General features: G+C 41.5%; 1 protein-coding gene across 1 annotated transcript in view; it reads left to right on the top strand.

The window, feature by feature from the left end:
* Positions 1–1376: 1376 nt before the first annotated feature.
* The window catches only part of LOC114645433 (calcium-activated potassium channel subunit beta-3-like), a 32112-nt gene continuing 9990 nt past the window's right edge, over positions 1377–23498 (top strand). Inside the window, exons 1-2 of the mRNA XM_051923993.1 lie at positions 1377–1634; positions 15530–15730. Of these exons, the coding sequence (XP_051779953.1) occupies positions 1549–1634; positions 15530–15730 (287 nt within the window). The 5' untranslated portion in view covers positions 1377–1548. The remainder of the gene's footprint in view (positions 1635–15529; positions 15731–23498) is intronic.

The following is a 23498-nucleotide window of genomic DNA, read 5'->3' on the forward strand; positions in this document are numbered from 1 at the left end:
AGATGTTCATTCATCCTGTTGGGTAAAGTACTACTTGGTTTTGGTTGCCATGCTTACAGAAAGCATAATTCATAAATATATTAAATAAGCAACCAAGGGTATTGTTGGCTGAATTCCAGATTTGTCTATTTGTAATATAATAGACTTTAAAAACATATGGAAAATAAGATGTAGCAAAAAATATTAAACATATTTTATCTAATATGTTAGAATAAGGATGTATTAAAATGTGAAACTATGTGCATTACCATGTCCATTACAGGAGCACGGAATATGCTTACTTACTTCACATTTTTTATTCACTTACTTTTGTTTTCTTCTCTGGAATATGATTCCTAAATAACTGGGCAAGAGCTATGAAACAGAGACAATAATGCTTTGCAGTGGTAAAAAGAGAGCAGGAGGTTATTGGGATTTTTCGCTTCAGCTGACTGAACCTGACCTTATGAATAACACTAAAAAATCTGACAAATCAGTTACCCGAGAACAAGAATATACCCTGCTCTTTAATTAATACTGTTATGTCCTCCTAGAATCTGTGCAAGTGGAGAAAGATGTGGCTTCTGGTGGACTGACAATATTATTTTAGCCAGGCGTTTATAATATTTTTCAAATAATTACCTTCAGGTTATTCTAGTGGTTAGTGTTCCTGCCTTACAGTCCCAGCATCCTAGGTTCAATCGCTGTCTTTGTGGAATCTACATATTCTCCATGTGTCTGATTGGATTTTACTCCTACATCCCAGTTGCTCACGGGGTAGGTTAATTGGTGTATCTAAACTGGCTAACTGGTATGAGTGAGTGCATGTGCGCCAAGTGAACTGGGATGGATCTTGCCTCTTGTGCCTGAAGCTTCCAGTATAGGCTATTGAAGCCAAAACCCTAAAATGAATAAAGCAGGTTTACAATGGTTTGAGTGGATACTTTTAAAATTAACATTATTATCCAATTACTTCAATCAGGTATAGTCTTTAAAAGATGAGACCCTTTGAAGGTTTCCGGAAACTAAAAATTGAAACTAACTATTATGTCCCAGGCAGACATCAGATTTAGTTCTTGTTAATTGGTTGTCTATATACTAAGTAATGGGATATGGCAAAACGCATAGCACCGACTCGCAGATCCTGTCATTTCCAAATTAGTTGCAGTGATAAACAACTAGTATCCATTCATCCACAAATGTTCAACAAAGCCCCAGAGAGACAGCTAACTTTCCCTGATGCTTTAAGTTTCTATAGAAACCCCAGGGTTGCCTCAGCAGCATTGTCCTGATGATGCACAGAAGCCTTGTAGCCTGGTGACAGCGTGCTTGACGGTCCTGATCCTTCCAGACCAGCTCGCCGCAGGCCACTTTGCTTGTTTGTATCACTTCTCACAATGATTTTGCCTATTTAGCTTCTCAGAAGGACAAAGCACCTCTTGTTAATTGGAGTGTAGCTGTCAGAGCCAACTATGCTAAAGTGCTCAATTTCCTACAATCAAAGATTTGTGAAGATTGCGTAAGTGTGGGCTCCTCTCATCTAAAACCTCATGTCCCACACCAAAAGGGATGTTTCTGCAGCCAGTAAGCCACAGGGGATCCTTTAATGTTCCCATTCAGATCACAATGCAGAGTGCACGGAGGCGCAGGACCAGGTAGGGAAAGAATTTTATATCTTCTTAGTTAAAAAAAAAATCAAGATTAAAATTGTTTGCACTGAAGCAACAAGGAATTTGTCTTGCATTTGTCACTGTTACAAGTCGTTTATCTTTACCCATGAATCAACTGAAAAAATAATGTACGGGAATCTCTGCCAATAAAATATTTAGCGGCATTTGGTGGCAATCTGGCATGCAGTGTGGTGTTGTGATTAAGGTGTGGGACCTCAAACCCTGAGGTTGTGGGTTCAAATCCTGCTACTGACACTGTGTGACCCTGAGCAAGTCACTTGACCTGCATGTGCTCTATTTGGAAAACCAAAAAAAAGAAATGTAACCAATTGTATCATAAATGTTGTAAGTCACCTTGGATAAAGGTGTCAGCCAATAAGCAAATGTAATATTTCTAATGAAAAAAGCTGAACAAAATAATATATTTAATGGCCGTTTTGCATTATTTGTAGCCTTAGCTTTACAAAAAGCAGTTGCAGGTTCCCTAGATGGCTACTGTTACTTTTAGGATATGATCATGCTTCTAGCTGCCTCCTCCAAAAAGACTTCTTAGTCAGTCATATTCATAGAAGAAATATTGTGCAGTGATACAAATGTGCTGGATAGTAAGAGATTCCACGTCTATGTCAAAGAATATGTTGTGATCTCATTTGTACAGTAGAATTTCCACCCTTAATTCTTAGATGGAGTGCCTTTTATATAGAATATCTATTTTCTACCCTGTCATTGTTTGTATTTTTTATTGAGACTGTTTTTTGAGTCCTATGTCATAGTGTTAGGTTGGCAGATGTGTGATGGAGCCAGGATTTTTCTTGGCTGGCATCCATTATTGTTTGATAGAGCTTGGCTCTTTATTTCGCTGTAATAAAAAAAGTGGCTTTTCAAAATGAATGAATTATTTGAAAGAAAAAATATCATTAAAGAGATAACTTTCCAATCCATTTATTCATTCCGCTATACTTTAAACCAAAAGTCAGCAGATTTACAAAATGGATAAATGGACTGTTTGAAAGACAAATGTTCTTGCAGAGAAGACTAGATAATCCATTTATTCACTTTACTATGCTTCAGATCAAAATCATGGAGACAAATATCCCACTTTCATTATCTACAATATTAGTTATTTCTCATCTAAAAAGAAAAAGGCTGCAATATTCACCCTATTAAGTGTAATAATTTTGCAAAATCAGGGTAACTATAATAGCCTCTCTCCTGTGACCTGGGATTAGAATAATGTCTCAATTTCTTATGCCTGCCATGAAATGCAATTAAAGGAGACTGGTGTCAGGAACAGCATCTGGCCATAAACATGTCTGCTTGAATACCTACTTTGAAGATTGCAACAAAAAAAAAACATAGAAAATGGATGGGGAGAATGGGAGCGAAAGTAAGTGTAATGCATTATTTTTAAGCTTCTCGTCCTTCAGTATTTTATCTTAACTAAAGCCCGTTGCCATTCAAATCCCTTCTGGCGCCCAAGTTCTATACCTATTTTGACACCAGCCCTGTCCACCCCTCTTTTGTGTGTGAGTTGGTGTGATAACTTAGCTTACTTAAAATTAAAAAAGGCAGCCTCCTAAGGAAAAAGAGCCTGCACTGCCCTTTCATAGTTCCTCTGTGTTCTAAGACCAGAACTTTTCCACCTGAATCCAATACTCTGTCTCGTCCCCTTTATCAATACACCCTATAAGTGCAGAATCATCTGAGAATCTCTCCAGTGACATGACCTGGTGTTGTATCTATAGTCTCAGATGTACAGAGTGAAGAGATTATTATGTGTTATTCACATCCGTATTAGAGACACAGTCATTGAGTATCGCAAACTGCGCTCTGCCTGACAGATAGTCCATTATCCAGGACACCATAGGCTCATCCACCTGCATATATCTAAGTTTACTCCTTAACAGGGATTGCTGGATGGTATTGAAGGCACTGGAGAAATCAAAAAGCATAATCCTCACAGCGCTGGCAGCTTTGCCCAAGTGAGAACAAGCCTTGTGGAACAGACAGATAATTGCATCCTCCACTCTAATCTTTGCCCGATAGGCAAACTATGAAGGGTCCTGGTGGATTATCACAAAAGGGCTCATATAGTCCAGGACCAGTCTGTCAAAGGTCTTCATGATGTGAGACGTAAGTGTCACTGGTCTGTAGTCATTAGGTGAAGAGGTGCCCGCCTTCTTTGGAACACAAACAATGCAGGATGTTTTCCACAGAAGTGTCACTTTCTGAAGCCTTAGGAACCAACTGAACAGGTGACTGAGGACACCACAAAGTTGTTCAGCACAGGCCTTAAGAATTCGAGGACTGAATCCATATGGTCGTGCAACTTTTCCTGTGTGTAGTTTCCTCAGTTGTCTCCTTTGTCTTCAGTTATGGACAGTCCACACTGATGTTCAGAGATGGACTTGTCACTGGCCATTCCAGTTGATGTGGTAGAGGTGGTGTGAGGAGACTGGTCATTGGAAGAAGGCAACAGTGGGAGGGAATGTCTATTAAAAAATCGTTTCAGGGCATCAGTTTTGTCCACATCCCCTTATAGCACCTGAACCCTGGATTGCCCAAATCCAGTAATTATACCCAGTCCATTCCAGACATCCTTCAGATTTTTGTTTTGCACACGTTGTACATCCTTCACATCTTCTATAACTCTGTAATGGCCAGTATGATTTTCTATGCTGTGGTGTGTTGGGCTGATAACATCACTTCAAGAGAGGCCCATCAAATTAACAAGCTAATTAAAAGGACAAGCTCAGTTGTAGGTCACAGCAAAGGAGAGAAGTAAAACAAATATGAGTGCTATTATGAACAATGCTGCACATCCTCACCTTGGCACAGTAACGCTGAGTACATTCAGCCAACTAATTATTCAGCCAAAGTGTGCCATGAAACGCTACTGGAGCTCCTTTGTACCAACATCAATATGTTTTCATAATGTCTTAATGTGACTGTGACAGCCAAGTTAGAATTTTTTCTTTCTTATCTATCAAAACCATAGGCACTTTGAAATATGAAAAAATTATTGACACCATTTAATCTAGCTCAGAGTTACCAGGGCTGAAGCTTATCCCGTAAACATAGGGCCTTGATCAAGAACTCACCATTTACAAAGTGTAAGCCATTCTAGGCTGATTTAAAAATTAAATTCAATGCAATTTGCATGCCTTCAGGATGTAGGAAAAAACTAGAGGATCTCAAAGAAAACTCATATGGATAAAGTAAAAATGGGAAGACAATATAAATTTTAAGAATCAGGAGCTGTGAGGCACCACTTGCTCGGGTCTAAGAAAGGTTTGTTTAAATTGTTTTATATAAGGGCTTGCTGTATATTAAGAATTGAATTTTATATAATGATTTAAGACACTCATTGCTGTTTTGTAAAGCTTAAGAACCAAAGATGAAAAATCCAGGAAAATAGAGTGACTAAGAACATGCTCTTCAACTACAGTAATAAGTCGATTATTTAAATGTCTATCACCCGAACCATTGCCACACCACCCATTACTGTTTGCAATGCTGAAGTGTTATTCATGCTGCTTGACACATTCATTTTTGAATGCTTTTTATACATATACAATATATACAATATAGATAGTGTTGAGAAAAATAGCAAAGTTTATTTTCAAATACAGATCCAAAAAATAAACTGCTCAAAAAAATTAAAAGAACATTTTGAAAACACATCAGATCTCAATGGGGAAAAATCATGGTGGATATCTGTACTGATATGGACTAAGTAATGTGTTAGGAATGAAAGGATGCCACATCATTTGATGGAAATGAAAATTATCAACCTGCAGAGGGCTGAATTCAAAGACACCCTGAAAATCAAAGTGAAAAAATGATGCGTCAGGCTAGCCCACTTTGCTGAAATTTTATTGCAGCAACTCCAAATTGTACTCAGTAGTTTGTATGACCCCCATGTGCTTGTATGCATGCCTAACAACATCAGGGCATGCTCCTAATGAGACGATGGATGCTATCCTGGGGGATCTCCTCCCAGATCTGGACTGGGTCATCACTGAGCTCCTGGACAGTCTAATGTGCAACCTGGTGATGTCGGATGGACCAAAACATAATGTCCCAGAGGTGTTCTATTGGATTTAGGTGAGTGTGGGTGCCAGTCAATGGTATCAATTCCTTCATCTTCCAGGAACTGCCTGCATACTCTCATAAGGCCGGGCATTGCCGTGCACCAGGAGGAACCCAGGACTCACTGCACCAGCATAGGGTCTAACAATGGGTCCAAGGATTTCATCCCGATACCTAATGGCAGTCAAGGTGCCATTGTCTAGCATGTAAAGGTCAGTGCATCCCTCCATGAATATGCCTCCCCAGACCACCTACCACCAAACTGTTCATGCTGAACAATATTACAGGCAGCATAATGTTCTCCACAGCTTCTCCAGACCCTTTCATGTCTGTCACATGTGCTCAAGGTGAACCTGCTCTCAACTGTGAAAAGCACAGGGTGCCAGTGGTGGATCTGCCAATTCTGGTATTCTATGGCAAATGCCAATTGAGCTCCATGGTGCCAGACAGTGAGCACAGGGCCCACTAGAGGACATTGGGCCCTCAGGCCACCCTCATGAATCTGTTTCTGATTGTTTGGTCAAAGACATTCACACCAGTGGCCTGCTGGAGGTCATTTTGTAGGGCTCTGGCAGTGCTCATCCTGTTCCTCCTTGCCCAAAGGAGCAGATACTGGTCCTGCTGATGGGTTAAGGACCTTCTACGGCCCCATCCAGCTCTCCTAGAGTAACTGCCCATCTCCTGGAATCTCCTCCATGCCCTTGAGACTCTGCTGGGAGACAAAGCAAACCTTCTGGCAATGCTACATATTGATGTGCCATCCTGGAGAAGTTGGATTACCTGTGCAACCTCTGGAGGGTCCAGGTATCACCTCATGCTACCAGTAGTGACACTGACCATAGCCAAATGCAAAACTAGTGAAAAAACAGTCAGAAAAGATGAGAAAGGAAAAATGTCAGTGACCTCCACCTGTTAAACCATTCATGTTTTGGGGGTCGTCTCATTGTTGCCCCTCTAATGCACCTGTTGTTAATTTCATTAACACCAGAGCAGCTGAAACTGATTAACAACCCCCTCTGCTACTTAACTGACCAGATCAATATCCCAGAAGTTTCACTGAATTCATGCTATTATCGGAATAAAAGGTGTTCCTTTAATTTTTTTAGTAGTATATTTTTGCAGGCAGACTTGCAATTTTAAACAGTTGTTTGGGTGAATTATAAGAAATATTGGACCCTAGGGGTCATTTGGCAGCCCAGAACTCTAACACCACCTGATCTTCCATGGCTCCTTCCATGTGGCTCCACATACTGCCCACTTGCACATTCACACTGCTGATTCCTTGCACTGTTGATTTAAGGTCAGAGGCAACCTTATCGGTACTTGCTTTCTACCACTTCATAAGATGATCAAGGCCAGGATCCTTCCAGAGGCTCACTGGTGGTCACATACCACACTACACAAAAAATAATTTCCCTATGCTTTTGGCAAATGGAGAAAAAGATAGGTAATGGTTAGAAACTGCAAAGGCATGGTTTGAGTGAATGCAGTTCTATAGGGATACTGCTATAAAAGAGAATAAAAGACCTTGCTGTACAACGTTCAAAGAAAAATTTAAGAATGACATACTGTTATAAATTGAGTACCTGGACAAAAACTGTGTGAGGCCTCAAAAATGACCTAAATAATAAAGTTGGGCCTCCCTCAGCCTACCCAGACTAGATCTCACCCCAGGCAGCTTGACTCCAAAATTGCCAACCTGACTTGCTCTTTGTAGACCTAAAAGGGATTTTGGATTGAAGATACTTTTAATGTTCAAAAATATTTCCAAGTGTCTTTTTTCATAGGAAATAAAAACTGTAAAAAATATTTTGTCTTGAGAAACAGTCCACAAAAGTAATCTTAATAAATGATATTATTTATGCAAAAAATAGAAAATATAAGAAAAGGCTCAACAACCAAAAAAAAGGATTTTTTTTGCTGTTTTTGAGGCAAACAAGTCCCAATGCATAATCCGAAACCAAAATTCAGTAAACAGAGCAAATGAACAAACCCAGTGAATCCAATCCATGAAACAATACTTAATAAATACTCCTACGACAAACATCATTCCTGGCATCTTCTCCTCTGTCTTCAAAATAACCAGAGGGACATTTCAGGACAGGTGACATCATGGTGGCCCCGCCTCTTGGGGTACCACCTACAACATACAAGGAGTTGACTTGTATTTAAAGGAACAGAATACCAATAAAAAAGAAATCTAACAGAAATACAGTCATAGCATGAAAAATAATATCTTGAAAATAACAATTAAACAACAAATAAATACAGGCCAGGGAAAAAAACTCTGGCTGTAACATAACACAAACAGTACTTAGAAAAATAAGATTTCATTATATTGTTATGTGGATGCGTTTATTTGTGTTTGTTTATTTCTGTTTATATAGAAAATGTGTGATTTATAGTTGAAGTTCAAAATAAATATGGTATACATTGTTTCGTTAGATGTTTAGGTTATTATTTATAAACCATTTACTAATTCAAATATTTTAATAATTCTTCATATTTCCAAATACAGTAGTAATAATCTTACATGCAGTAATTTAATTCTAGGCTTAATTACACTTTGTTTTGTATAGACTAGTTTGATTATCCAGACTATTAGATTAACCAAACCAACCTTGGTTCCAATTGGCTAGGATAATTGACATTCTTCTGAATTGTGTCTGTACAAATGAAAGAAAAAGAAATGAATGTTATAGTTACTTGTCTTTATTCTTACATTGCTGCTTATGTCACTTACACTGTCAGGTCTTCTCTAACTAACTCTACTTTTCTACAGTTTCCTTTTTATATTCAAGTACAGTGGCCTCTAGTGGATGCATTGTACAACAGCATTCTATTATATTACTGTTGCATCACAACGAAGATGCAAAGCTTCCCCCTTTCCTAGAAATAACCAGATAAAGATGTTGTAAACAGAACAGCAATGTGTTCCTTTAATTAGTTGATGAAGCTCCATGAAGCTTGTGAGGCTTCTTCCTGATTGTAATGGAAAAAGACCTGAAGTTTCACAGCTTAGAAAACAGGAACATCTTGTGGTTTACAGAAAGCAACCATGACTGTCAAAACAGCTGCTTGAATCAGGCAACTGCTGTAGAAGCCTAAAAACACTCTGTGTGTTTATTATGATATTATGGTAATCATGTTGTCATTTAAATGCTACAGCAAATGCACATTTTATCATGTGTGACTGTTTTCAAAACGTAATAAAATAACATCTAACCAATAACCATTATGACTGTACGCCTGATTGACTCATAATTATGTGACACATTTTTCATGGGAGGGGGTTTTTGACATGCGACAATGTGATAGATTATTATTTTCCCAACAGTGTTTGGTGAATAATAGTATTAAGGGGAAATGAACCATAATGGAATGTAGGGAATTTGCACCTACAGTAATAATGACTCATTATAAGTTCCCCTGCCTAAAAAATGTACAGTATTTACTTTATTGTTGAAATGTTCCCATACTCTTGAATACTTTTGTCCACTTCTGGACTCCATATTTAACTCAATAATAAAATACAACTAGTAGTTTCCCATTTCCTTTTACAGCTTGTAGATGTGGGACACTGCAAAATGTTGAAGCAGTCAGAGCATTCCCAATGTTTCAGTGACATTCAAAGGTTCGGATATCATTGGTCACGTGGCAAGAGAAATTTGATACAAGTTTCACAACACCGTATTAATACAGTATGCTTCAGAAAAGTGATATGAGTTTCAATGCTCTGCTGTTAAACTTCATATCCCTACTAGAGGGTTAAACAGACCCCAACATCCATCAATCCATCCATTATCCAACCCACTATATCCTAACTACAGGGTCATGGGGGTGTGCTGGAGCCAGTCCCAGCCAACACAGGGCGCAAGGCAGGAAACAAACCCCGGGCAGGGCGCCAGCTCACCGCAGGGCACACACCCACACACCAAGCACACACTAGGGACAATTTAGGATCGCCAATGCACCTAACCTGCATGTCTTTGAACTGTGGGAGGAAACCGGAGCACCCGGAGGAAACCCAGACACAGGGAGAACATGCAAACTCCACGCAGGGAGGACCTGGGAAGCGAAACCGGGTCTCCAAACTGCGAGGCAGCAGCGCTACCCACTGCGCCACCATGCTGCCCCAACCCCAACATTTACAGTACTTTTTCCTGACAATGACAGTTTTATGAAACTCCCTGGCTTGGCTGTTGTCCTTCTTTTGTATGTTCAGTTTATCTAACATTTATTCACTTGTGCTAGTCAAAGCCTCCTCCGATAAACTATTTAGATAAGGTGTTTTTCACTTTTTTTGTTACTGTCTAAGCTGTCTTTAAATTTATTCCATTTTCATCCATCCATCCATTGTCTCCCGCTTATCCGAGGTCGGGTCGCGGGGGCAGCAGCTTGAGCAGAGATGCCCAGACTTCCCTCTCCCCGGCCACTTCTTCTAGCTCTTCCGGGAGAATCCCAAGGCGTTCCCAGGCCAGTCGAGAGACATAGTCCCTCCAGCGTGTCCTGGGTCTTCCCCGGGGCCTCCTCCCGGTTGGACGTGCCTGGAACACCTCACCAGGGAGGCGTCCAGGAGGCATCCTGATCAGATGCCCGAGCCACCTCATCTGACTCCTCTCGATGCGGAGGAGCAGCGGCTCTACTCTGAGCCCCTCCCGGATGACTGAGCTTCTCACCCTATCTTTAAGGGAAAGCCCAGACACCCTGCGGAGGAAACTCATTTCAGCCGCTTGTATTCGCGGTCTCGTTCTTTCGGTCACTACCCATAGCTCATGACCATAGGTGAGGGTAGGAACATAGATCGACTGGTAAATTGAGAGCTTCGCTTTGCGGCTCAGCTCCTTTTTCACCACGACAGACCGATGCAACGCCCGCATTACTGCGGATGCCGCACCGATCCGCCTGTCGATCTCACGCTCCATTCTTCCCTCACTCGTGAACAAGACCCCGAGATACTTGAACTCCTCCACTTGGGGCAGGATCTCGCTACCAACCCTGAGAGGGCACTCCACCCTTTTCCGGTTGAGGACCATGGTCTCGGATTTGGAGGTGCTGATTCTCATCCCAGCCGCTTCACACTCGGCTGCGAACCGATCCAGAGAGAGCTGAAGATCACGGCCTGATGAAGCAAACAGGACAACATCATCTGCAAAAAGCAGTGACCCAATCCTGAGCCCACCAAACCGGACCCCCTCAACACCCTGGCTGCGCCTAGAAATTCTGTCCATAAAAGTTATGAACAGAATCGGTGACAAAGGGCAGCCCTGGCGGAGTCCAACTCTCACTGGAAACGGGTTCGACTTACTGCCGGCAATGCGGACCAAGCTCTGGCACTGATCGTACAGGGACTGAACAGCCCTTATCAGGGGGGCCGGTACCCCATACTCTCGGAGTACCCCCCACAGGATTCCCCGAGGGACACGGTCGAATGCCTTTTCTAAGTCCACAAAACACATGTAGACTGGTTGGGCAAACTCCCATGCACCCTCCAGGACCCTGCTAAGGGTATAGAGCTGGTCCACTGTTCCGCGACCAGGACGAAAACCACACTGTTCCTCCTGAATCCGAGGCTCGACTATCCGACGGACCCTCCTCTCCAGGACCCCTGAATAGACTTTTCCAGGGAGGCTGAGGAGTGTGATCCCTCTGTAGTTGGAACACACCCTCCGATCCCCCTTCTTAAAGAGGGGGACCACCACCCCGGTCTGCCAATCCAGAGGCACTGTCCCTGATGTCCATGTGATGTTGCAGAGGCGTGTCAGCCAAGACAGTCCTACAACATCCAGAGCCTTGAGGAACTCCGGGCGTATCTCATCCACCCCCGGGGCCCTGCCACCAAGGAGTTTTTTGACCACCTCAGTGACCTCAGTCCCAGAGATGGGGGAGCCCAACTCTGAGTCCCCAGGCTCTGCTTCCTCATTGGAAGGCATGTTAATGGGATTGAGGAGGTCTTCAAAGTATTCCCCCCACCGACCCACAACGTCCCGAGTCGAGGTCAGCAGCGCACCATCCCCACCATATACAGTGTTGACACTGCACTGCTTCCCCTTCCTGAGACGCCGGATGGTGGACCAGAATCTCTTCGAAGCCGTCCGAAAGTCATTCTCCATGGCCTCCCCAAACTCCTCCCACGCCCGAGTTTTTGCCTCAGCAACCACCAAAGCCGCATTCCGCTTGGCCTGCCGGTACCTATCAGCTGCCTCCGGGGTCCCACAGGACAAAAGGGTCCTGTAGGACTCCTTCTTCAGCTTGACGGCATCCTTCACCGCCGGTGTCCACCAGCGGGTTCGGGGATTGCCGCCACGACAGGCACCGACCACCTTACGGCCACAGCTCCGGTCAGCTGCCTCAACAATAGAGGCACGGAACATGGCCCATTCGGACTTAATGTCCCCCACCTCCCTCGGGATGTGGTCGAAGTTCTGCCGGAGGTGGGAGTTGAAGCTACGTCTGACAGGGGGCTCTGCCAGACGTTCCCAGCAGACCCTCACAACACGTTTGGGCCTACCACGCCTGACCGGCATCCTCCCCCACCATCGAAGCCAACTCACCACCAGGTGGTGATCAGTTGACAGCTCCGCCCCTCTCTTCACCCGAGTGTCCAAGACATGTGGCCGCAAGTCCGACGACACGACCACAAAGTCGATCATCGAACTGAGGCCTAGGGTGTCCTGGTGCCAAGTGCACATATGAACACCCCTATGCTTGAACATGGTGTTCGTTATGGACAATCCGTGATGAGCACAGAAGTCCAATAACAAAACACCGCTCGGGTTCAGATCAGGGGGGCCATTCCTCCCAATCACGCCCTTCCAGGTCTCACTGTCATTGCCCACGTGAGCATTGAAGTCTCCCAGCAGAACGAGGGAGTCCCCAGAAGGTATGCCCTCTAGCACCCCCTCCAGGGACTCCAAAAAGGGTGGGTACTCTGAACTGCTGTTCGGTGCATACGCACAAACAACAGTTAGGACCCGTCCCCCCACCCGAAGGCGAAGGGAGGCTACCCTCTCGTCCACCGGGGTAAACCCCAATGTACAGGCTCCAAGTTGGGGGGCAATAAGTATACCCACACCTGCTCGGCGCCTCTCACCGGGGGCAACTCCAGAGTGGTAGAGAGTCCAGCCCCTCTCAAGGAGATTGGTTCCAGAGTCCAAGCTGTGCGTCGAGGTGAGCCCGACTATATCTAGCCGGAACCTCTCAACTTCGCGCACTAGCTCAGGCTCCTTCCCCTTCAGAGAGGTGACATTCCACGTCCCAAGAGCCAGTTTCTGTAGCCGAGGATCGGACCGCCAAGGTCCCCGCCTTCGGCCACCACCCAACTCACACTGCACCCGACCTCCTTGGCCCCTCCCATAGGTGGTGAGCCCATGGGAATATTCCATTTTCAGGTAAATTTAATTAAATCTTTTCAAGCGTATTTAGTTAGACCTTTCCAAACATGTATGTGCTGTGACACAATTGGTAAAAGGTTAACTCCTGAATAACAAGCTTTACACATTTTAGCAATCCTTTCTCTGAGAGTGGAAATAAGTTCATGGTGAAAAATTTTGTGAAGTCTCGGTAGTCCAATAACATAGCAGGCGTGTGGGAAGGAACAGCTTTTTCTAGTTACTCTTCTAGCCAGTCAGTATGCTCATGTAGGATGGATGCCCTGATGAACTGTCTGCACAGCCTTTTCTTTTTTGAATTCTGCTGTGTACCTGGGTCAGGGTGAACTGGACATGCACTCTCAATCTGGGTGCCATCATTTTTTGAAAGGCAGATGTAGCAGATACCAGCCTGTATAGTATGTAACACACCAGAATCAGAACAATCTCTTGTAGGTAACAAAACCAATTAGGTCTTTATTTTCTGGAAGTGGCTGCACATAATAGTGAAGCCCATGGTGTAAAAAAATGTATAGTCACCCAGGCCAAAAAAGAGGCCACTTAGGTGCAGTAATAGATGACAGTTATTACTGATGACCACATTCAGCTCCTCTCAATACAATCCACATGTGAATGTGATACTAGTGCTCATTCTTTTCTCTTTCTCCAGTACAGCAGCAAGCACATTTGAACTAATTTGTCACATTGACCTTGGAAGCTGACCATGAACAGTTTCTGTTCTACTGTTATAGGTGGCATCAGAGTTCGCTATGTACCAATCCATTCAAGCTTAATATGACACAAACTTATAATGATGTTTTTAATGAAAATGTACTGAATCAGTGATTATAATGTTGTCTAAAACGCAGACATCTTTTATTAAGTCCGCTCCCAACAAAGGCAAGACTCTACTACACAGACTCTGGTTACAGTTGTGATAGAATCTATGGCTGGTTGAATGACTGGCAGTTGGTTGCCTTTAAAAAATTGGCCTGCAGCATGCAAATGACGCCATGTGAATCAAATATGGTCTGCATTTCCAAAGAGGAATCCACACTGATAGCTGAAGTGGTATGAGTCATTTATCTGTTTTTATTTTTGTTGTATATTTGGCTAAAAACTTTATCCAAGGCAGCTTTTATATTCATTTTTACATGGATTGGCATACAATGTGAAAGCATCTATTGTCATTGTCCTTCCACTCTGTCTGTCCATGTCTATCCTCATGAAAAAACCAATGGACCGAAATTTAGACCAAATATTGTTCAGATATTATTCCAGGAAATTTGACAGGAAAGGTACATTTTAATTGAGATATCTTAAATAGAATGTGCTGTACACATTTTTGAAATATGAAAAATTCCCATTTAAACAGAAATCAAAATCAGCAATGTTAAAATACATAGACATTCTTTGCAAATTCAGTTGCTGATGATTTGCTGTTGAGAGAGAGTGCTTTAACTTGTATATTTTATATAGCTTTAATCATGTAAGAGCTGTTCCTAATGACAAAATGGACGCCCAAGGCCAGCAGATTTGCATGCTATTGAAACTTCACTGTCTCGTCAATGACTTGTGTGAATCTATGCAACACCAACTCGCCTCTTCTACTGCTTGAAGTCATACCAGATCAGCTAAATGATCGTCATACTTGTAAGAATAAAAAGTGTGGACAAAGAAAAGGAAAAGTCACCCGGCTTATCTAAAAATGAATGGAAGAGGGAAGATACCCCTAAGTGTGTTTCTGTAAACTTTAACGGCAGCAGTAAATAAACACGTGCTCAGTAAAACAGCCTCACAAGTGTATTATCTTCAGATTATAATAGTCTCAGTCATCAAGTGGCAAAGCTTCAGAACGTCCTGCAACCCATCACAGTCCATTGCAGCCCCCAGTTTAGCTTGAGACTCCACCATTCGACTTTAAGTCTCCAGTGAGTAATTCTTTCAAATGTTTTTGAGAACAATTAACTACAATTAGCCACATACTATATCACTTGACTTAAGAGTCTATGAATGCTATTTCAGTCACTACAAGTTTATTTGGGGTTGGTTTTTAACTGCATTATATTGTAAAATATTATTAAAAACATATTTTCTGTGCATTCTGTTATCACAATTATTTTTATATATTACTCAATGTTACAAAAATTATTTGTAATTATTAGTGACATCTGTTTGTTTGATGAAGTAAACAAACAAAAATTAAAAATGTTCCAACTTACAAAACAATTAACCAAGTCTCAGAATGAACCAGAATGTTAACAGTGCATACTTTAACTAACTACTTCACTCCTACTTGTGCTGAACTCTGCCAGTACATGTAGTATGTCGATATGTCAGTTCACAGGGCATTGTAGGGTAACCATGGCTGTTACAGCTCACTGCAGATGCTTTACTTAATCTTTTTTTTTTCTTTAGGGAGGCCATCAGTTCAATTTCTGTCAAAGAAAAGAAAAAAGAGAACAACGATGCAAAGGGTGGCGACAAATCCAAGGCCCAGGCCCCAGTGTCCAGTGCTGGGGAAGACCGAGCTATTCTATTGGGAGTTGGCATGATGGGTTTCTCCATCCTCATGTATTTCGTGCTGGGAATTACACTTATTAAGCCATTCATGATGAGGTAAGTGCAGATGATAGTTGAACGTGACGGGGAAATGACTATTTGTTTTGTGATTTTAGGTGTGTTTGCATATAATGTGTGAAACATTGTGACAGCCATGTCTGCCTGTGTGTCCATGTGTCTGTACACATGAAACAACTTGGCCCATCATGCACCAATTTTGTTGAAAAGTTTCATTTATTTTTCAAGGAAATTTGTTGAGGCAGTTTAATTTTCGTTGAGACATCTTGAACAGATCATGCCGTACACAGTTTAAAATTCAAAAATCTCTCAATGAAAAGCATTGGCAAATTTGCAAACACACGTTCCATGCAACTTCAGCTACCAGTTGGCTTACTGTTTCAATTTTAACTTGGCAGCGGTTACACCAACCTGTATATTTTGTAGATATTCCGGTTTTTCACTTCCAATACACACTATTGACGGCAAACAGCTCCTCAGTACAAGGTAGTAAAAAACCAGCAGACTGAGTGCACAGAGTAGGAAGTTATGTCACTGGATGATTACATGTGCAGAACACTCTGCTTGCATTCTCCCCCAGCCCACCAGGAGAACAAAGGGTTGTCTACAGATGAATGAAGTACCCTGTGACTGTAAGTCATTGTGTACAGTGCAAATAAAGATTTAGTTAGTACTACTTACCTTACACTAAACCAAGCTCACAGCTCCATTATCTACATATAATGATTTACTATTTCTCTGTCACTGGACAGTTCCAATTTCAGGCTGAAGAATAACTGAAGTTTTAATAGGCTGCCATTCTAATAAAACAGGTGCGAACAGCATATACAAAAATCCAAGAGGAACTCATCCATATCGCAGCTACTAATTTGATTTAATATACATATAACCAGTAACAGCGTAGTGCAGCGAATACACTTGACCAATAGTTTAATACTCTTTCTCTGTACTTTTAGCATTCGTTTGCTCAGAAGCTGATACACTTGCTGCATCCTGAGCAGCTCTTCTTTTCTCCACCCTAGTGGCCCACTCCTTCTCTTCTTTCGTTGGCATCTTTTCACGTTAAAACTGATTAAGTCAGTGTTTGTGTTACAATTACTTAGTACGTTTTCCATAATTTTTCACTTAAGCTGGCACTTAAGTCTTCAATCTGCCTCAAGAATGATTTAAGATATGAAGAGGTAGGGGATGTAACGGTGAAGGTGGTAGGGATGAGAACGACGCCTGAACGCATGCGCAGCACGGCCGCCCTGCTGTCTGCTGCCAAGAGTTGATTCTACAATAAAATAAAATAAAAATAAAAACAGGAATAACCTTGGAGGTCAATCATCACCCTGAAAGCGGATAGTAGACGTCACATAGTATATGTGTACCAAATTTCAGGTCAATAGGTCAAACAGTTTGCGAACTGCAGGTGATTTAAAATCCTGGACAGACAAACGAACAGTCAAGGTAGCGTATTATATAGAAAGATATAGCATGGTCCAAACTCTGTCAAGGAAAGAATGATTAAAAAGTTGTGTTACATTTGAACAGCATTGCGAGAATGACCAAAAAGCAGACAAAAACAGACCGTACTGCCATTGATTTGTTTCCACTTCAAGTACTGCATGTTATCATTTGTGTTCTTTTGAAAAGGTGTTTTTTCCTCAAGCCCTGATCCCTTGCTGCTGATAATCAGATAAACCAGACATTGAACAAATGAGGATGGGCCTTATATGTGGACACACATGCTAGACAAGTGTCCCAGTTGTGGCTTTGAAAACCTGGTTACCCTATAATTTACTACCAGAGTGCCACATTTACCTGAAAACATATAATGCTCTGTCACTGTAATTACGTGTGCCTATCACTTCTGCTATTCCCTAACATTTGTCGTAACAGAATACAGTGGTACCTCTGGTCACAACCGTAACTCTGGAGGCGCTCCAAACATAATTTCCCCATAAGATTATATGTAAATACAATTAATCCGTTCCAGACCATACGAGCTGTATGTAAATATATATATATATATATAGTTAATTACACAATAGAATGCACAGTGTAATAGTAAACTAAATGTAAAAACATTGAATAACACTGAGAAAAACTTGAACAGCAGAGAAAACTAACATTGTAAGAGTTCGCGCTAGACCCTTACAAACTGCTCACTGTAAACACTTTTTTTTATGAGTTTTAAACACAGGGAAAAAAAATTAAATGCCACTTCTCTTGCAAAACTTTTCAAACCATCCTCTACTGGCTTTAAATTCCTCACCTTAGCCACTCGAAGAAGTTTTTTTTTTCCAGCAAATCACCATGAATCCTGGCTTTCTCGCATATGATCGCCTCACTTACGCTATCCCTTGCAAGTTGCTTCTCATTCAACCACACTAGCAACAGTTTTTCCACCTCTTCCAGCACTTGAGGCCTCTGCTTGGTTAACGCTGTAACTCCAATTTTGCAACATCAGCTGCTTTGTTAGGCCCTGTATATGCAAACAAAAGAAAATTGGAAACGGAGAATGGGAAATCATTGGCGTGTACGAACCGGAAGGGAAACTGGACACCAGTGTTTTTTGTTCGCCACCAGAGCAAACTTTTTGATAGTAACCCGATTTGTATGTGTTCAGAAACGTTCACGACCAGATTTCTACTGTAGCTCTACGAGTTGCATTTAATCAAAATTCCTTACAAAGGTCTTTTTATTTTAATTTTTAATTCAGGTAATGTCAATTGGCAAATGCAGATTGTCACTATGTGTGAATAAGTTGTGTGTGTGTGTTTATGTGCATGCGTGAGTCAGAGTGGTCTCTGTGATAGACTAGTCTTCCCATGCCTGTTTTCAGCCTCTTAACCATTCCTGGTGGGAAAGTCTTTGGCCCTTGCAACCGTGAAATTAATTGAGAAGGTTCTAGAACATACCTACTGAACTCTGCCTATTGAAGGCTAAGAAGCCTGCACAGCACCTGACTGTTACGCCCTATATACATTTTGTACCCTGTTTTCTTCTGCAGTGGACTTGTGACCCCACCAGGATATTTTTTATTCTGGGCTTAATACCACCAGGATAGAGTTGACTCACATGACCATTAATTTGAAAATTTAAACAAAAGGAATCTGTTAGTTTTTTTTTTTTAAGTATTAAAACCCTCATTTAAAATTTTAAGGCAGGCAGGTGGTATAATGAGGTGACTATGACACCTGGCTTTAAAAGACAAAATTGTGATTCAGTTCCTGACTTTGACTGACTCTGAGACTAAGCAAATCACTTAATGTCACTTTTCTAAAAAAAAGGAAAGAAAGAAAAAAGTTTGTAGCAAGTAATACTGAATCCTGATCTCTCTATAAAGATATATTAAATACAAGCCAGCATGGGTTTAAGAGAGAAAGACCTACTAGACAAAAGCAAAGCCTTTGACAAAATTTTCTGGCGGAGTCCAACCTCAACAGGAAACGAGTCCGACTTATGACTGGCAATGCAGACCAAGCTTCTGCTCCTCCTGTACAGGGACTGAATGGCTCGTAACAACGAGTCTTGTACCCCGTACTCTTGGAGCACACCCCACAGGATGCTTCGAGGGACACGGTCGAATGCCTTCTTCAAATCCACAAAATACATGACCCCATATGGAGTTAAACCAAGTATCGGCGTTTCCCTTGCTCGGAACGGGGTACAAGGCTCGTTGTTATGAGCCATTCAGTCCCTGTACAGGAGGAGCAGGAGCTTGGTCCGCATTGCCGGTCATAAGTCGGACTCGTTTCCTGTTGAGGTTGGACTCTGGCAGGGCTGCCCTTTGTGACCAATTCTGTAGTCAATGTCACCCGTGAAAATTAAGGGGAAGTACATGTAAGACTGAAGGAAGCACTTCTTCATTGGAATCTGGAACACACTATAGAGTCATGTAGTTCAAGCAGAAACTTTGAGAACCTTTAAGAAATATTTGGATGAAATGTTGGGACAGCATGCTGGACTGAATGATCTTCAATTATTTGTCAAATTCCTTATATTCTTATGTTTTGCTTTGAAAAACAGATTTAATACCCTCCACAAAACAAAAACAATTTGAGAAATACTTGCAGGATCTCCCTGTGGCTCCGTCCCTAGCCCCTCCTGTCCGAGACTGTTGCTAATCAATGTTTAGTATGCAGCAGTCACAGATAATTGGAGCTGGAGGCACATGTCTGGAAATGGCCGGAGCTGTGTCCAGTCTTTCCTTTTTTTTGATATCTACTTGGAATACCTAGTAACGGTGGGGCCTAAATTATTTTTGAAATGTGCAAGAACATTGCAGAACTTTTTTTATCATGTTAATTTTTAAAAGTGAAAAACCAAGAAGTATTGAATGTAGGGTTTCAAATATAAACTTGTATGCATAAACATAAAACAACATATTTTTCTAATTTTAGTAAAGGGCAAGTGATATTTCTTGTCAGTATCTAATAAAAAAGTGGGTGACCGGATTTTTTTGCTACCGCCTCACTGCTCCAGAGTATTTGGAGTGAATTCTGATGCAGCCACTGTCTGCCTGGATTCCTTCTACATCTCACAGTCATGCAGGCTCATTTAAATGGAGATATGTACATAGGTGTACCCTCGGATTGAGTGTGTCCCATGCAGGAATGCATCTTGACTTATGCTTCACGCTAGCAAGATAGGCTGAGTCTCCCAGGGACCACGTATTGAGTAATCAGATTTGTAGATTTGCGGTGCATACTGAATGTGCTTGATGGTGTTGCTCCTTTGCTTCTGCATGTTTCCAGTAATCTTCTGTCTCCTCTCATATTATGCTGGGTGACAGTCAGTTACTTCCCACTACTTTAAAAAGCCAATTAGTGCTGAGCTTTGCTGAAGGGCTAAAGATAAAACGGTGCAATGGTATTGTCAGCTTGCATTTCAATCACCAACACAAATGTAAAGTCTATTATTTTTAGTGTATTTTAATACAAACATTGTATCTCTAAACACTTCATTCAGGTTTTTATGATCAAGTGGTTTGCTTTATTTATTGAAGATTCAGTGCCATATTTGTTATGGTAAATAAACATAAGGCTTTGTGTGTTTCTAATAATAAACAGTAAAATATCCCTTGGAGCCAATCAGTTTCTGCATGTCTATAACGGATGCACATATGCTCTTGAGAGTAAGCACATTACAAACATTGTTAGTCAACCCAGAAAAATCAGATCATGAACAAGGCTGCCACATGACTTCTCAGCACATTTTAAAATTTCCAAAGTATTACAAGCTCTCCACATTGTGACAGCCAAATAACATGATGTCTGACAACGGCAGTTGCTGTACAAGTGTTTTCCAGGTATGGTGAGTTCACTCAGTCTCTGCCTGCCTTTTTCCTGTGGTATAGCAAACACAAGACATTGGAGAATCTGGACTCTTTTGTGTTATCACAGACCAAATTATCCCTTTACCTTTTTTTCCTGTGGCCACATTGTATGTATCGTACTGTACTTTAAACTGAGCAATCTCTCACACACTCAGAAGTCATGCATGTTGCTTAAGACAAAGTCTTTTGTCATGGTTCATCATAGATCACTGTGACGGTGTTCCTGGGAATGCGACATTATGTTCCTGATGGTCACAGAAGCGTGTCCCAACTGTCCCAGACCTGCTAAGGTTATGTAAATTAGTGAAAATCACTGGAAAAGCTGTGTAGCGTGATGGGGCCAATAGTGTAACATCACCTTTTCAGACATTCACCTCATCGTGTTTCAGACCTGCTACATCTAGAGAGTTAGTGAGTAGCTTATTCACTAGTGAATGACAGCTAGGACTATAGCTATATTCTTGTACCATTGAAATAGCAGGTTATTACTATAGGCAGAAGACATACACCCCTGAAAGTAATAGATGAAAATATTTACAAAAGCACGGTGGCGCAGTGGGTAGCGCTGCTGCCTCGCAGTTGGGGGACCTGGGTTCGCTTCCCGGGTCCTCCCTGCGTGGAGTTTGCATGTTCTCCTCGTGTCTGCGTGGGTTTCCTTCGGGCGCTCCGGTTTCCTCCCATAGTCCAAAGACATGCAGGTTAGGTGGATTGGCGATTCTAAATTGGCCCTAGTGTGTGCTTGGTGAGTGGGTGTGTTTGTGTGTGTCCTGCGGTGGGTTGGCACCCTGCCCGGGATTGGTTCCTGCCTTGTGCCCTGTGTTGGCTGGGATTGGCTCCAGCAGACCCCCGTGACCCTGTGTTTGGATTCAGCGGGTTGGAAAATGGATGGATGGATGGATATTTACAAAAAAGAAATTTCTCCCTCTCTTCTATGTATAAGTTCATTTTGTGTTTTTTGAGCTGCTATTATACTTCCTTTCTGTTGTGATCAATGGGTTTCTTCTTTTTATTCTCACATGAATTCTTGAAGAAGATGTGTAAGAGTTGAGCAGAAAAAAATATTCTAGCTTCATTTAAACAGACTCTTCTGCATGTTTTTCCTGTTCCCCTGAAGAAATGGAAAGCCTGAGTTTCCGTACTTTATCTGAGTTGATTATCCATTCTGCCATCCACTTTTAAACTCCTTTAAACCCAATTGATGATCAAAGAGAGTTGGTGAATAACCGGCAGGTAGTAAAGGGTCAAGGCAGGTGCCAGCCCTGGATGAGGCGCCAGTTTTTTACAGGAAACACAGCCATACTTTTAATTATCCTTAGCCACATCTTTGGGATATGAGGACAATACCAGAGTATCCAGAATATAATATGGAAGGATCTATAAATTCCATGTGGATGGTACAGCCGACTGTCCTTTTAATAAATTCTGTAAGTGCTCCTTTTTTGGTAATTCCCTATTTTGATCTAAACCATGTGATTTTTAGTAGCTATTACTTAAAACATACTCAATTGTAGTTTTAATTATTTAGGGAGACAAACAGATTGCACATTTCCCCTACAGCTTCTGCAATGTTTTAACTTTTCATCTATTGTTTTTGTGCCCCCCTCTCCCATATTCTTTAAAAGGTTCCTTAATGTGAGGGGTCTGTTTAATTGTATTCCATCTCAGTATTTAACTTAAGCCAGCAGTATATTATTAAAAAGACACACATCACTTTTGCTCACTGTTGGTTACAAACAACTGAACCATATTAGCCAATAAAATGAGCAGATTGTGCTTTTTTGTTATTTGTATAAATAATGTAGAAAATGCTTGCTATGATCCTAAATAGTGCCTGCTGGGAAGTCATTCTTTTGTGAATTAATGTGTTGTGTTTATGTAGATACACAGTGTTTAAGAGAAACAAATTCCCAATAGGGGTAGACTATGTATATCCAGGCAGAAATAAACTCATAAGAGATAATAAATGTTTCTAATAATTAATACCAGAATAGAAAGGTTTCATAAACGTACAAGAGAAAAATGATTCCAAACCATTCATAAAAAAATACTTGCATCATACAAATAGAGGTTAATCCTACCTACTATACTGTATAATTCAATACATACAGTATACAACTGAAGTAGATCATCCAGAAGTATAATAACAATACACTCAATAACAATAATAGCAAAAAAAAAATGATTGTAGGAAAAGGTTGTGCATTATGGGTGGCACAGCAAAGTCCAAAGAAAAAGTGTGACAGACACCCTAAATGGGATGACATGTGTGTTTTCCTGCCAGGCTAGGAAGAAAGGTACCACCATGGGGCAGAATTCCTGCTAAGTGTGCCTGGAGTTCTGGGAGACTATTAATAAATAGAATCACTTAATGTAAGAGAGAGAGAGAGAAGTTCAACCTCGCTAGGAGTCTGCAAGATTCTCTGAGGTTTCGTGAAGACTGATGAACCAAGTTGCTTGGGCTATCTGATCATTTGTTAGGCA

Source organism: Erpetoichthys calabaricus, chromosome 2 (genome assembly GCF_900747795.2).
Source record: "Erpetoichthys calabaricus chromosome 2, fErpCal1.3, whole genome shotgun sequence".
Lineage (NCBI taxonomy): Eukaryota > Metazoa > Chordata > Cladistia > Polypteriformes > Polypteridae > Erpetoichthys > Erpetoichthys calabaricus.